The 13,692-nt window shown below is 48.2% G+C and overlaps 1 protein-coding gene across 4 annotated transcripts in view; it reads left to right on the top strand.

Moving 5' to 3' along the window:
* Nucleotides 1-13,692, top strand: part of mtmr4 (myotubularin related protein 4) — a 102,812-nt gene that overhangs the window by 76,319 nt on the left and 12,801 nt on the right. For all 4 annotated transcript variants that reach the window (XM_045224223.1, XM_045224222.1, XM_045224224.1 and 1 more), the window contains 5 exons: nucleotides 7,866-7,994; nucleotides 10,166-10,277; nucleotides 10,999-11,194; nucleotides 11,502-11,687; nucleotides 12,198-12,368. In XM_045224223.1, the coding sequence (XP_045080158.1) occupies nucleotides 7,866-7,994; nucleotides 10,166-10,277; nucleotides 10,999-11,194; nucleotides 11,502-11,687; nucleotides 12,198-12,368 (794 nt within the window). The remainder of the gene's footprint in view (nucleotides 1-7,865; nucleotides 7,995-10,165; nucleotides 10,278-10,998; nucleotides 11,195-11,501; nucleotides 11,688-12,197; nucleotides 12,369-13,692) is intronic.

Genomic DNA, 13,692 nt, shown 5'->3' with positions numbered 1-13,692 from the left:
GGGAGAGGAGAGGGTGGGGTAGGAGGAGAGGGGTGGGTGGAGGAGAGGGGTGGGTAGGAGGAGAGGGAGGGTAGGGGGGAGGAGGAGGGGGTGGAGGAGGGGGATGGGTAGGAGGGAGGGGGGTGGGTAGGAGGGGAGAGGAGAGGGTAGGAGAGGAGGGAGGGTGGAGGAGAGGAGAGGGTAGGAGGGGTGGGTAGGAGGAGAGGGGTGGGTAGGAGGAGAGGGAGGGAGGGGGAGGGGGTGGGTGGGAGGAGGGAGGGGGTGGGTGGGAGGAGGAGAGGGGAGGGGTGGGAGGAGGAGAGGGAGAGGGGTGGGTAGGAGGGAGGAGAGGGGAGAGGGGTGGGTAGGAGGAGGGGAGAGGGAGGAGGAGAGGGGTGGGTAGGAGGAGAGGGGAGGGTAGGAGGAGGAGAGGGGAGAGAAGGAAGGAGAGAGGGGGGAGGGGAGGATGTCTTCTTAACAGCAATAACCTGGGGAAGAGTGGAGCGGAGTTCAGGATTACGCCGAGGTATTCGCACTCTGGGAGAGGGACACAGAGTTGTCAACCGTGATGGACAGGTCTTGGAATGGGCAGGCCTTCCCCGGGAGGAAGAGCAGCTCTGTCTTGTCGAGGTTGAGGTGGTGGGCTGTCATCCAAGCTGAAATGTCGGCCAGGCACGCAGAGATACGTGTCACCACCTGGTTGTCAGAAGGAGGAAGAACACACACTGAAACATACACGGACACACGCACTGAAACAGACACGGACACACGCACTGAAACAGACACGGACACACACACTGAAACATACGCGGACACACTGAAACAGACACGCACTGAAACAGACATGGACACACGCACTGAAACAGACACGGACACACGCACTGAAACAGACACGGACACACGCACTGAAACAGACACGGACACACACACTGAAACATACGCGGACACACTGAAACAGACACGCACTGAAACAGACATGGACACACGCACTGAAACAGACACGGACACACGCACTGAAACAGACACACGCACTGAAACAGACACGGACACACGCACTGAAACAGACACGGACACACGCACTGAAACAGACACGGACACACGCACTGAAACAGACACGGACACACGCACTGAAACAGACACGGACACACACACTGAAACATACGCGGACACACTGAAACAGACACGGACACACGCACTGAAACAGACACGGACACACGCACTGAAACAGACACGGACACACGCACTGAAACAGACACACGCACTGAAACAGACACGGACACACGCACTGAAACATACACGGACACACGCACTGAAACATACACGGACACACTGAAACAGACACGCACTGAAACAGACACGGACACACGCGCTGAAACAGACACGGACACACGCACTGAAACGGACACACACACTGAAACAGACACAGACACACACACTGAAACAGACACGGACACACACACTGAAACATACACGGTCACACACACTGAAACATACACGGACAAACTGAAACAGACACGCACTGAAACAGACACGGACACACGCACTGAAACATACACGGACACACTGAAACAGACACGCACTGAAACAGACACGGACACACGCACTGAAACAGACACGGACACACGCACTGAAACAGACACGGACACACGCACTGAAAGAGACACGGACACGCACTGAAACAGACACGGACACACACACTGAAACAGACACGCACTGAAACAGACACGGACACACGCACTGAAACAGACACGGACACACGCACTGAAACAGACACGGACACACGCACTGAAACAGACACGGACACACGCACTGAAACAGACACGGACACACGCACTGAAACAGACACGGACACACGCACTGAAACAGACACGGACACACGCACTGAAACAGACACGGACGGACACGCACTGAAACGCACTGAAACAGACACGGTCACACACACTGAAACAGACACGGACACACACACTGAAACATACACGGTCACACACACTGAAACAGACACGGACACACTGAAACGGACTCGCACTGAAACAGACACGGACACACGCACTGAAACCGACACGGACACACGCACTGAAACAGACACGCACTGAAACAGACACGGACACACGCACTGAAACATACACGGACACACGCACTGAAACATACACGGACACACGCACTGAAACATACACGGACACACGCACTGAAACAGACACGGACACACACACTGAAACATACACGGACACACTGAAACAGACACGCACTGAAACAGACACGGACACACGCACTGAAACAGACACGGACACGCACTGAAACAGACACGGACACACGCACTGAAACAGACACACTCACTGAAACAGACACGGACACACGCACTGAAACAGACACGGACACACACTGAAACAGACACGGACACACACACTGAAACAGACACGGACACACGCACTGAAACAGACAAGGACACACGCACTGAAACAGACACGGACACACGCACTGAAACAGACACGGACACACGCACTGAAACAGACACGGACACACGCACTGAAACAGACACGGACACACACACTGAAACAGACACGGACACACAAACTGAAACATACACGGTCACACACACTGAAACAGACACGGACGGACACGCACTGAAACGGACACGCACTGAAACGGACACACACACTGAAACAGACACGGACACACACACTGAAACAGACACGGACACACACACTGAAACATACACGGACACACACACTGAAACAGACATGGACACACACACTGAAACAGACACGGACACACACACTAAAACAAACACGGACGGACACGCACTGAAACACACACACTGAAACAGACACGGACACACACACTGAAACAGACACGGACACACACACTGAAACAGACACGGACACACACACTGAAACAGACACGGACACACACACTGAAACATACACGGACACACGCACTGAAACAGACACGGACACACGCACTGAAACAGACACGGACACACACACTGAAACATACACGGACACACTGAAACAGACACGCACTGAAACAGACACGGACACACGCACTGAAACAGACACGGACACGCACTGAAACAGACACGGACACACGCACTGAAACAGACACACTCACTGAAACAGACACGGACACACGCACTGAAACAGACACGGACACACACACTGAAACAGACACGGACACACACACTGAAACAGACACGGACACACGCACTGAAACAGACACGGACACACGCACTGAAACAGACACGGACACACGCACTGAAACAGATACGGACACACGCACTGAAACAGACACGGACACACGCACTGAAACAGACACGGACACACACACTGAAACAGACACGGACACACAAACTGAAACATACACGGTCACACACACTGAAACAGACACGGACGGACACGCACTGAAACGGACACGCACTGAAACGGACACACACACTGAAACAGACACGGACACACACACTGAAACAGACACGGACACACACACTGAAACAGACACGGACACACACACTGAAACATACACGGACACACACACTGAAACAGACATGGACACACACACTGAAACAGACACGGACACACACACTGAAACAAACACGGACGGACACGCACTGAAACACACACACTGAAACAGACACGGACACACACACTGAAACAGACACGGACACACACACTGAAACAGACACGGACACACACACTGAAACAGACACGGACACACACACTGAAACATACACGGACACACACACTGAAACATACACGGACACACACACTGAAACAGACACGGACACACACACTGAAACAGACACGGACACACACACTGAAACAAACACGGACGGACACACTGAAACAGACACGGACACACGCACTGAAACAGACACGGACACACGCACTGAAACAGACACGGACACACGCACTGAAACAGACACGGACACACGCACTGAAACAGACACGGACACACGCACTGAAACAGACACGGACACACGCACTGAAACAGACACAGACACACACTGAAACAGACATGGACACACACACTGAAACAGACATGGACACACACACTGAAACAGACACGGACACACACACTGAAACATACACGGACACACACACTGAAACATACACGGACACACACACTGAAACAGACACTGAAACAGACACGGACACACACACTGAAACAGACACACTCACTGAAACAGACACGGACACACGCACTGAAACAGACACGGACACACGCACTGAAACAGACACGGACACACGCACTGAAACAGACACGGACACACACACTGAAACAAACACGGACGGACACGCACTGAAACGGACACACACACTGAAACAGACACAGACACACACACTGAAACAGACACGGACACACACACTGAAACAGACACGGACACACACACTGAAACAGACACGGACACACACACTGAAACAGACACGGACACACACACTGAAACAGACACGGACACACACACACTGAAACATACACGGACACACACACTGAAACATACACGGACACACACACTGAAACAGACACGGACACACGCACTGAAACAGACACGGACGGACACACGCACTGAAATTGACACGCACACTGAAATGGACACACACACATACTGACACGGACACACACACTGAAACATTGTAAATATCCTGGACCAACACATTCCAAACACATGGCTAATGTGTTGACCTGCTCTGGTTTTGTAATGTATGTTTACTGACGGTTAGTGGAGTGGAGTTCCAGGATCATGCTGAGGTTATTTGCACTCTGGGAGAGGGACACTGAGAGGAGTGGAGTTCCAGGATCATGCTGAGGTTATTTGCACTCTGGGAGAGGGACACTGAGAGGAGTGGAGTTCACTTTACAATTGAAATACTGTAAATCTCACAGCACTGTCTTTAGCACTTCTTCTTCCCAGTCTGTTGACCCCAGTGGGGAATGAGAGACAGGACATGTGGAACTAACTGCAGCAGATTCAGCTCACTCATTTTTCTCTGACCCAAAAACAACCCCAATTAGATTGATGAGAACTAGCTGCCCTAACAGACAATGAAGACATGCCTGGGATGTGCCATTCTCAATTAACACATTCACATTGGTTCACGAACACAGACACACACACACACACACACACACACACACATAAATTGTGGCTGGACAGAGGATAAATTGTCACCAGTCAGGACCGGATGCGTTGGGCTAAAAGGACCATGACTCTTTTGTTTGGTACCTTGTTTATGTGTTGGTGGCCAGGAGTGTGGAGCCCGTTTTGGGAGTGACTGGTCCCCTACCGTCCGTCTCGCTCCCTCCCTCGCTCTCTCAAATCAAATTGTATTTGTCACATGCGCCGAATACAACCGGTGTAGACCTTTACTGTGAAATGCTTACTTACAAAACCCTTAACCAACAATGCAATGAGTTTAAAAAGAAAAGTACGAATTTGCTAAATAAACTAAAGGAAAAATAGTAACACAATAAAATAACAATAACGAGGCTATATACAGGGGGACCGGGACCGAGTCAATGTGCGGGGGTACAGGTTAGTCTAGGTAATAACGAGGCTATATACAGGGGGACCGGGACCGAGTCAATGTGCGGGGTACAGGTTAGTCTAGGTAATAACGAGGCTATATACAGGGGGACCGGTACCGAGTCAATGTGCTGGGGGTACGAGGTAATTGAGGTAATATGTAGGTAGAGGTGACTATGAAGAGAGTAGTACCAGCACTGTGTGTGTGTGTGTGTGTGTGTGTGTGTGTGTGTGTGTGTGTGTGTGTGTGTGTGTGTGTGTGTGTGTGTGTGTGTGTGTGTGTGTGTGTGTGTGTGTGTGTGTGTGTGTGTGTGTGTGTGTGTGTGTGTGTGTGTGTGTGTGTGTGTGTGTGTGTGTGTGTGTGTGTGTGTGTGTGGCGTTAATATGCATGTTTGTGTTGGAGTGTCAGTGTAGTATGTGTGTGTGTGTTGGAGTGTCAGTGTAGTATGTGTGTGTGTGTGTGTGTGTGTGTTGGAGTGTCAGGGTAGTATGTGTGTGTGTGTGTGTGTGTTGGAGTGTCAGGGTAGTGTGTGTGTGTGTGTGTTGGAGTGTCAGTGTAGTATGTGTGAGTGTGTGTTGGAGTGTCAGTGTATGTGTGTGTGTGTGTGTGTGTGTTGGAGTGTCAGTGTAGTATGTGTGTGTGTGTGTGTGTGTGTTGGAGTGTCAGTGTAGTGTGTGTGTGTGTGTGTGTGTTGGAGTGTCAGTGTAGTATGTGTGAGTGTGAGTGGTTATAGTCCAGTGAGTCTACATCGAGCCTGTGTAAGAGAGTCAGTAGAATAAAAACAGGGGGTGAATGCAGATAGTCAGGGTAGCCATTTTGATGAACTGTCCAGAAGTCTTATGGCTTGGGGGTAGAAGCTGTTCAGTGTCCTGTTGCTTCCAGACTTGGTGCGTCAGTACCGCTCGCCGTGCAGTAGCTGAGAGAACGATCTATGACATGGGTGACTGGAGTCTTTGACAATTTTCTGGGCCTTCCTCTGACACCGCCTGGTATATAGGTCCTGGATGGCAGGGGGTTTGGCCCCAGTGATGCACTGGGCCGTACGCACTACCCTCTAGCGCCTTTGCGATCGGACGCCGAGCAGTTGACATACCAAGCGGTGATGCAACCAGTCAGGATGCTCTCGATGGTGCAGCTGTATAACTTTTTGAGGATCCGAGGACCCATGCTAAATCTTTTCAGCCTCCTGATGGGCAATAGGCGTTGTGGTGGGCTCTTCACGACTGTCTTGGTGTGTTTGGACCATGATAGTTCCTTTAGTGATGTGGATGACCACCAAGGATCTTGAAGCTCTCAAACCGCTCCACTACTCTCACTGTCTCTCTCTCTCTCTCTCTCCCGTTCTCTCTGTGTGTAAATGACTGTGACATGAATGCAGATGGGAGAACAAATTGCATGTATTATTGTTATTATACATTAAGATGGCTTCTCCACAAACCGTAGGAGTCGGAGCCTGTGGGAAAGGGACTGTCTTTTCAGAGAGCACCCACCGTCTATGTCCATGACTTTCCTGTGTTGAGGTGTGACGTTGACTCTGAGTGGCTCGACATTGATTGAGTCGAGTGGGAGAGGGATAGCCTGGTACCAGACCTGTTTGTGCTGTATAGCGGACTATAGGAGTTAGTTGACCATAGCGGTTGGCCACACAGCACAAACAGGTCTGGGACCAGGCTAGACAGACAGAGAATGTTGTCCAACTCTAAATGGCAGGCCGCCGATTGAGGGAGTGGATGAGAAATGTAGGTTAGTAGCCCCGGACCTGGTTTCCCAAAAGCATCTTAAGGCTAAGTTCATCGTTAGGATCCTATTGTTCTAAGGTGAACATAGCCTTAAGATGCTTTTGGGAAAACCGGGCCCTTGTCTATCTGTGAGTAATGACTATCTGAGATGTTTCTGCGTGATGAGGCTCTGCCCCACCTACCGATCACAGACCCCTAGCAATGTTGTTTTCGCCTGTCGCTGTGGTAGCTGTTACTAAGCAGTGCTGCAGTGGTCATCATCAGGAGGAGATATTGATTTTCTCCAGGGGTCGAGCTGAGCCAGCACTATCGATCATCACGCCCCTGTCCCTAACCCTCCTCTCTCCGTTTTAACCCTCCTCTCTCCCGCTCTCTCCTACGCCATCCCTCAATCTCTCATTCTCTCTACCTGTCCCCTATCCACACCACTCTCTCCCAACTCGCCATCTCTCATTCTCTCTACCTGTCCCCTATCCACACCACTCTCTCCCAACTCGCCATCTCTCATTCTCTCTACCTGTCCCCTATCCACACCACTCTCTCCCAACTCGCCATCTCTCATTCTCTTTACCTGTCCCCCCACACCACACCACTAAATCTAAAACTGAAATCTAAATCCTCCCTCCCTCAGACTCCTCTCTGACAGGATGCCCAGGCCCTGATGCCAACACTGCGCCACAAAAGCTTCTCATCCTCGATGCCCGCTCCTATACCGCTGCAGTGGCCAACCGCGCCAAGGGAGGTGGCTGTGAGTGTGAAGGTCGGTGAACACACATTTATTCCTCTCTTCTGTAGCTACTGTCATGAGCCAGTCACATGTCTTGTTGACATTCAAACCCGTCAGCCTGACAGACTTGTGTGTTCTGAGCTGGAATCAATCAGGTTATCTAGCAGGTTAAGAGCGTTGGGCCAGTAACCGAAAGGCCGCTGGATCGATTCCCCCGAGCCGACTAGGTGAAAAATCTGTCTGTGCCCTTGAGCCCTTAATCCTAAATGCTCCTGTAAGTCTCTCTGGATAAGAGCGTCTGCTAAATGACAACAATGTAGACGTAAATGTTGAGAGTCCCTAAGCAGTAGAGAGAAATCGTACTTTGTGTCTGTTTACTTCTGACTGATGACATTCTTGTCTCTGTGTGTGTCTGCAGAGTATTAATACCCCATGTGACTGATGCTATTGTGTGTTTCAGAGTACTACCCTAACTGTAGTCTGTTTCAGAGTACTACCCTAACTGTAGTCTGTTTCAGAGTACTACCCTAACTGTAGTCTGTTTCAGAGTACTACCCTAACTGTAGTCTTATGTTTCAGAGTACTACCCTAACTGTAGTCTTATGTTTCAGAGGACTACCCTAACTGTAGTCTTATGTTTCAGAGTACTACCCTAGCTGTAGTCTTATGTTTCAGAGTACTACCCTAACTGTAGTCTTATGTTTCAGAGTACTACCCTAACTGTAGTCTTATGTTTCAGAGTACTACCCTAACTGTAGTCTGTTTCAGAGTACTACCCTAACTGTAGTCTGTTTCAGAGTACTACCCTAACTGTAGTCTGTTTCAGAGTACTACCCTAACTGTAGTCTTATGTTTCAGAGTACTACCCTAACTGTAGTCTATGTTTCAGAGTACTACCCTAACTGTAGTATTATGTTTCAGAGTACTACCCTAACTGTAGTCTTATGTTTCAGAGTACTACCCTAACTGTAGTCTTATGTTTCAGAGTACTACCCTAACTGTAGTATATGTTTCAGAGTACTACCCTAACTGTAGTCTATGTTTCAGAGTACTACCCTAACTGTAGTCTTATGTTTCAGAGTACTACCCTAACTGTAGTCTATGTTTCAGAGTACTACCCTAACTGTAGTATGTTTATGTTTCAGATTACTACCCTAACTGTAGTCTGTTTCAGAGTACTACCCTAACTGTAGTCTGTTTCAGAGTACTACCCTAACTGTAGTCTTATGTTTCAGAGTACTACCCTAACTGTAGTCTGTTTCAGAGTACTACCCTAACTGTAGTCTGTTTATGTTTCAGATTACTACCCTAACTGTAGTCTGTTTCAGAGTACTACCCTAACTGTAGTCTGTTTCAGAGTACTACCCTAACTGTAGTCTTATGTTTCAGAGTACTACCCTAACTGTAGTCTGTTTCAGAGTACTACCCTAACTGTAGTCTGTTTCAGAGTACTACCCTAACTGTAGTCTTATGTTTCAGAGTACTACCCTAACTGTAGTCTTATGTTTCAGAGTACTACCCTAACTGTAGTATGTTTATGTTTCAGATTACTACCCTAACTGTAGTCTATGTTTCAGAGTACTACCCTAACTGTAGTCTATGTTTCAGAGTACTACCCTAACTGTAGTCTATGTTTCAGAGTACTACCCTAACTGTAGTCTATGTTTCAGAGTACTACCCTAACTGTAGTCTTATGTTTCAGAGTACTACCCTAACTGTAGTCTTATGTTTCAGAGTACTACCCTAACTGTAGTCTTATGTTTCAGAGTACTACCCTAACTGTAGTCATATGTTTCAGAGTACTACCCTAACTGTAGTCTATGTTTCAGATTACTACCCTAACTGTAGTATGTTTATGTTTCAGAGTACTACCCTAACTGTAGTCTGTTTATGTTTCAGAGTACTACCCTAACTGTAGTCTATGTTTCAGAGTACTACCCTAACTGTAGTATGTTTCAGATTACTACCCTAACTGTAGTATGTTTATGTTTCAGAGTACTACCCTAACTGTAGTCTGTTTATGTTTCAGATTACTACCCTAACTGTAGTCTGTTTATGTTTCAGAGTACTACCCTAACTGTAGTCTGTTTATGTTTCAGATTACTACCCTAACTGTAGTATGTTTATGTTTCAGAGTACTACCCTAACTGTAGTATGTTTATGTTTCAGAGTACTACCCTAACTGTAGTATGTTTATGTTTCAGATTACTACCCTAACTGTGAGGTGATGTTCATGGGCATGGCCAACATCCACTCCATTAGGAACAGCTTCCAGTCCCTCCGAGCCGTCTGCAGCCAGATCCCCGACCCTGGGAAGTAAGTGGATCCCTCTGACATCTCTCCTATCATCCCTCCATTCCCTTCTCCAGGCCTCAGTAAGTTTACACCACAGGGAGGGAGGGAATGCAGTCAGCTACAATCCAGCCTCATTCCTGCTGGGCAGGCCAGCTGTGTGTCTCTAAAGTGTGTTTGTGGTGTTTATGTATTTGCGTGTGTGCTGTGTCAGACCTGGGTTCAAATAGTATTTGAAATAATTTCAAATATTTAAGCTGTGCTTTTATTGAACTTGCCTGTCACACACTAGAGAAGCAATAGAAAAGTCCCAAGAGGGCAAATCCCGCCCACCTGGGACTCCAGGCTGGCTAAAGCAAACGCTCAAAGTACCTGAAAGATTTCAAATAGTATTTTAACCCACGTCTTGTATGTGTCTCCTTGCATGTGGACAGTGCATGCCCCAACTGCCCAACTGGAATCAGTGATGCACGCAGAGGGTTATTCTAGTGGTAGACTTCCTGGTATTCTAAAAGAGGTGCTGTAGTGAGTGACCCTCTTTAAAATGACAGAGCCCATTACTTACAGAGCTAGGTCAGGGGATCCCCTCCCTCTTCCCCCTGCCTCTCCCTGGTGTCCAGGTTATCCCCGGTTACTCAACCCAGCAGTGTTTATTTACCTTCAGAAGCCTGGGGCTCCCTCGGAATACATTCTGGAACCTCTAGACCTGTTCTCATTGGTCGCCCCTCGGTTTGTGCATTCACAGCTGGCTGTCTGCTCTGGAGAGCACCCGTTGGCTGCAGCACCTGTCCGTCATGCTGAAGGCAGCCACTCTGGTGTGCTCTGCGGTGGAAAGGGAGGGACGTCCAGTTCTGGTGCATTGTTCAGACGGGTGGGACCGCACCCCCCAGATTGTGGCGCTCGCCAAGATCCTGCTGGACCCATTCTATAGGACACTAGAGGTAGACACTCACACTGGCCCTTAGGATACTGTGGTGCAATGATGAAAACAGTGTGCTTCTTTTATACGGACACTTAACACTGATGCAGCAAATATCCGGTTTTATGTTCTGATAGTACGTTGATGGTACGACCAGTTGTGTCACACATCCTATTGAATTTACAACAACACACACACCTTTTATACAGTGATAGGTTTTATTTACACATACGTGTCACAAGGGAGCCCTTTGTCAGTTTACAATAAAGAGAACTGAATTGCAGTGATGTGAGAGATGACTGGATCTGACTTGGCCTCGCCGTCCACAGGGTTTCCAGGTGCTGGTGGAGACGGAGTGGTTGGACTACGGTCATAAGTTTGGCGACCGCTGCGGTCACCAGGAGAATGCCGATGACGTGAGTGAGCAGTGCCCCGTCTTCCTCCAGTGGCTGGACTGTGTTCATCAGTTGCTCAAACAGTTCCCCTGCCTCTTCGAGTTCAACGAAGCCTTCCTGGTACGTCCACTGCACCTCGCCTTCCCACAGCTTCTTCTCTTTCTCTCTGTTCTACACCCATACATTGTCTCTCTCACTTGCTTTCTTTCTCTTTACCTCTCCTTATTTCTCAATCTCCCTTTCTCTCTTTTCATTCGTTCTCTTGGCTCTTACCTGGTCTCCCTTTCTCTCTTTTCATTCATTCTCTTGGCTCTTACCTGGTCTCCCTTTCTCTCTTTTCATTCGTTCTCTTGGCTCTTACCTGGTCTCTCTTTCTCTCTTTTCATTCGTTCTCTTTGAAGAGTAAGGCATGTTACTAATATTCTGTTGGTAAAATACCTTTCTTAAAGATCATTTAAAGTTTCTACATGAAATAGATATCAGAGTGTAACCTTTGAGCAACAGTGTTATGTGTGTTGTATGTAAGGACTTAACCGTATATGACTGTACTCTGTTTAGTTCTGTTTAGGAGTGTAGTGTTACTGAATGTGTATTGGCATAACCGTGCATGTTGTGTTCCTCTCCTCTCAGGTCAAGCTGGTTCAGCACACATACTCCTGCCTTTACGGGACGTTCCTGTGTAACAACGGGCGGGAGAGAGAGTCCCGCAACATCTACAAACGCACCTGCTCCGTCTGGTCTCTGCTCCGCACCGGCAACAAGAACTTCCAGAACTTCCTCTTTATCCCCAGTCATGATATGGTAACCGCTACTGTCCCCGCTTCTCTCCGCTTCTTATCTCTTCTCCTCTCCTGGTTATTAACAGAGGGATCTGGTGTGCTTCAGACAGTAGCAAAATGTCAGAAGGGCAGAAAATAGTTTTTGGGGCCAGATATACTGAGGGTTTTTCCATTTTCACATTGACACAGTGTATCGATTTCTTTCCCTGTCCAATACACTTCTGAGGATGCCGAGGCTCAGAGTGTGTCTATACAATGACTGGAGCTATTTGGTACTTTTGTTGACCTTTTAACCTCCTAGAGTCGATGGCAGAAATCTAATTAGCATTTTAAAAAATCCCCATAAAAATCTGTCAGTTTAAGCTAGAGATATGTTGTTTTTTTTGCATGGGCTGCGTCTCAATCCACCGCATGGGCTGCGTCTCAATCCACCGCACCCGCCGATGTTGCACTTCCGCATCCTGCGGTGAAAGGTGACAGAGCTAGAGCGGTGTCAGACCGTGAGACGTCTCGAAAATCGGTCTTCTCACAAAATGGTCTGTAGCGTCCGAACGGTTTGGCCTACACACTGATATGACCTCTCTGTGGAAAGGTGAGACTCTCACCAACACGTTTTTGCTCTTGGACGCCTAACAGGCCTCACAAGACTTATCTGAAGGTCCTCCCCCAACGGTACCAGTTGAAAATATGAATGGAAGTGCACTACCGGTCAAAGGTTTTAGAACACCTACTCATTCAAGGGGGTTTTCTTTATTTGTAATATTTTCTACATTGTAGAATAATAGTGAAGACATCAAAACTATGAAATAACACACATGGAATCATGTAGTAACCAAAAAAGTGTTAAACAAATCAAAATATATGTTATATTTGAGATTCTACAAAGTAGCCACCCTTTGCCTTGATGACAGCGTTGCACACTCTTGGCATTAGCAAGTATGTGGACACCTGCTTGTCGAACATCTGATTCCAAAATCATGGGCATTAATATGGAGTTGGTCCCCCCTTTGCTGCTATAACAGCCTCCACTCTTCTGGGAAGGCTTTCCACTAGATGTTGGAACATTGCTACGGGGACTTGCTTCCATTCAGCCACAAGAGCATTAGTGAGGTTGGGCACTGGTGTTGGGAGATTAGGCCTGGCTCGCAGTCTGCGTTCCAATTCATCCCAAAGGTGTTCGATGGGGTTGAGGTCGGGGCTCTGTGCAGGCCAGTCAAGTTCTTCCACACTGATCTCGACAAACCATTTCTGTATGGACCTCGCTTTGTACACGGGGGCATTGTCATGCTGAAACAGGAAAGGGCCTTTCCCAAACTGCTGCCACAAAGTTGGAAGCACAGAATGTC

Source organism: Coregonus clupeaformis, chromosome 13, assembly GCF_020615455.1.
Source record: "Coregonus clupeaformis isolate EN_2021a chromosome 13, ASM2061545v1, whole genome shotgun sequence".
In the NCBI taxonomy this organism is placed as follows: Eukaryota; Metazoa; Chordata; class Actinopteri; order Salmoniformes; family Salmonidae; genus Coregonus; species Coregonus clupeaformis.
Note: the sequence above shows the minus strand (reverse complement) of the source record. Positions and strands in the feature narration are given on the sequence as shown.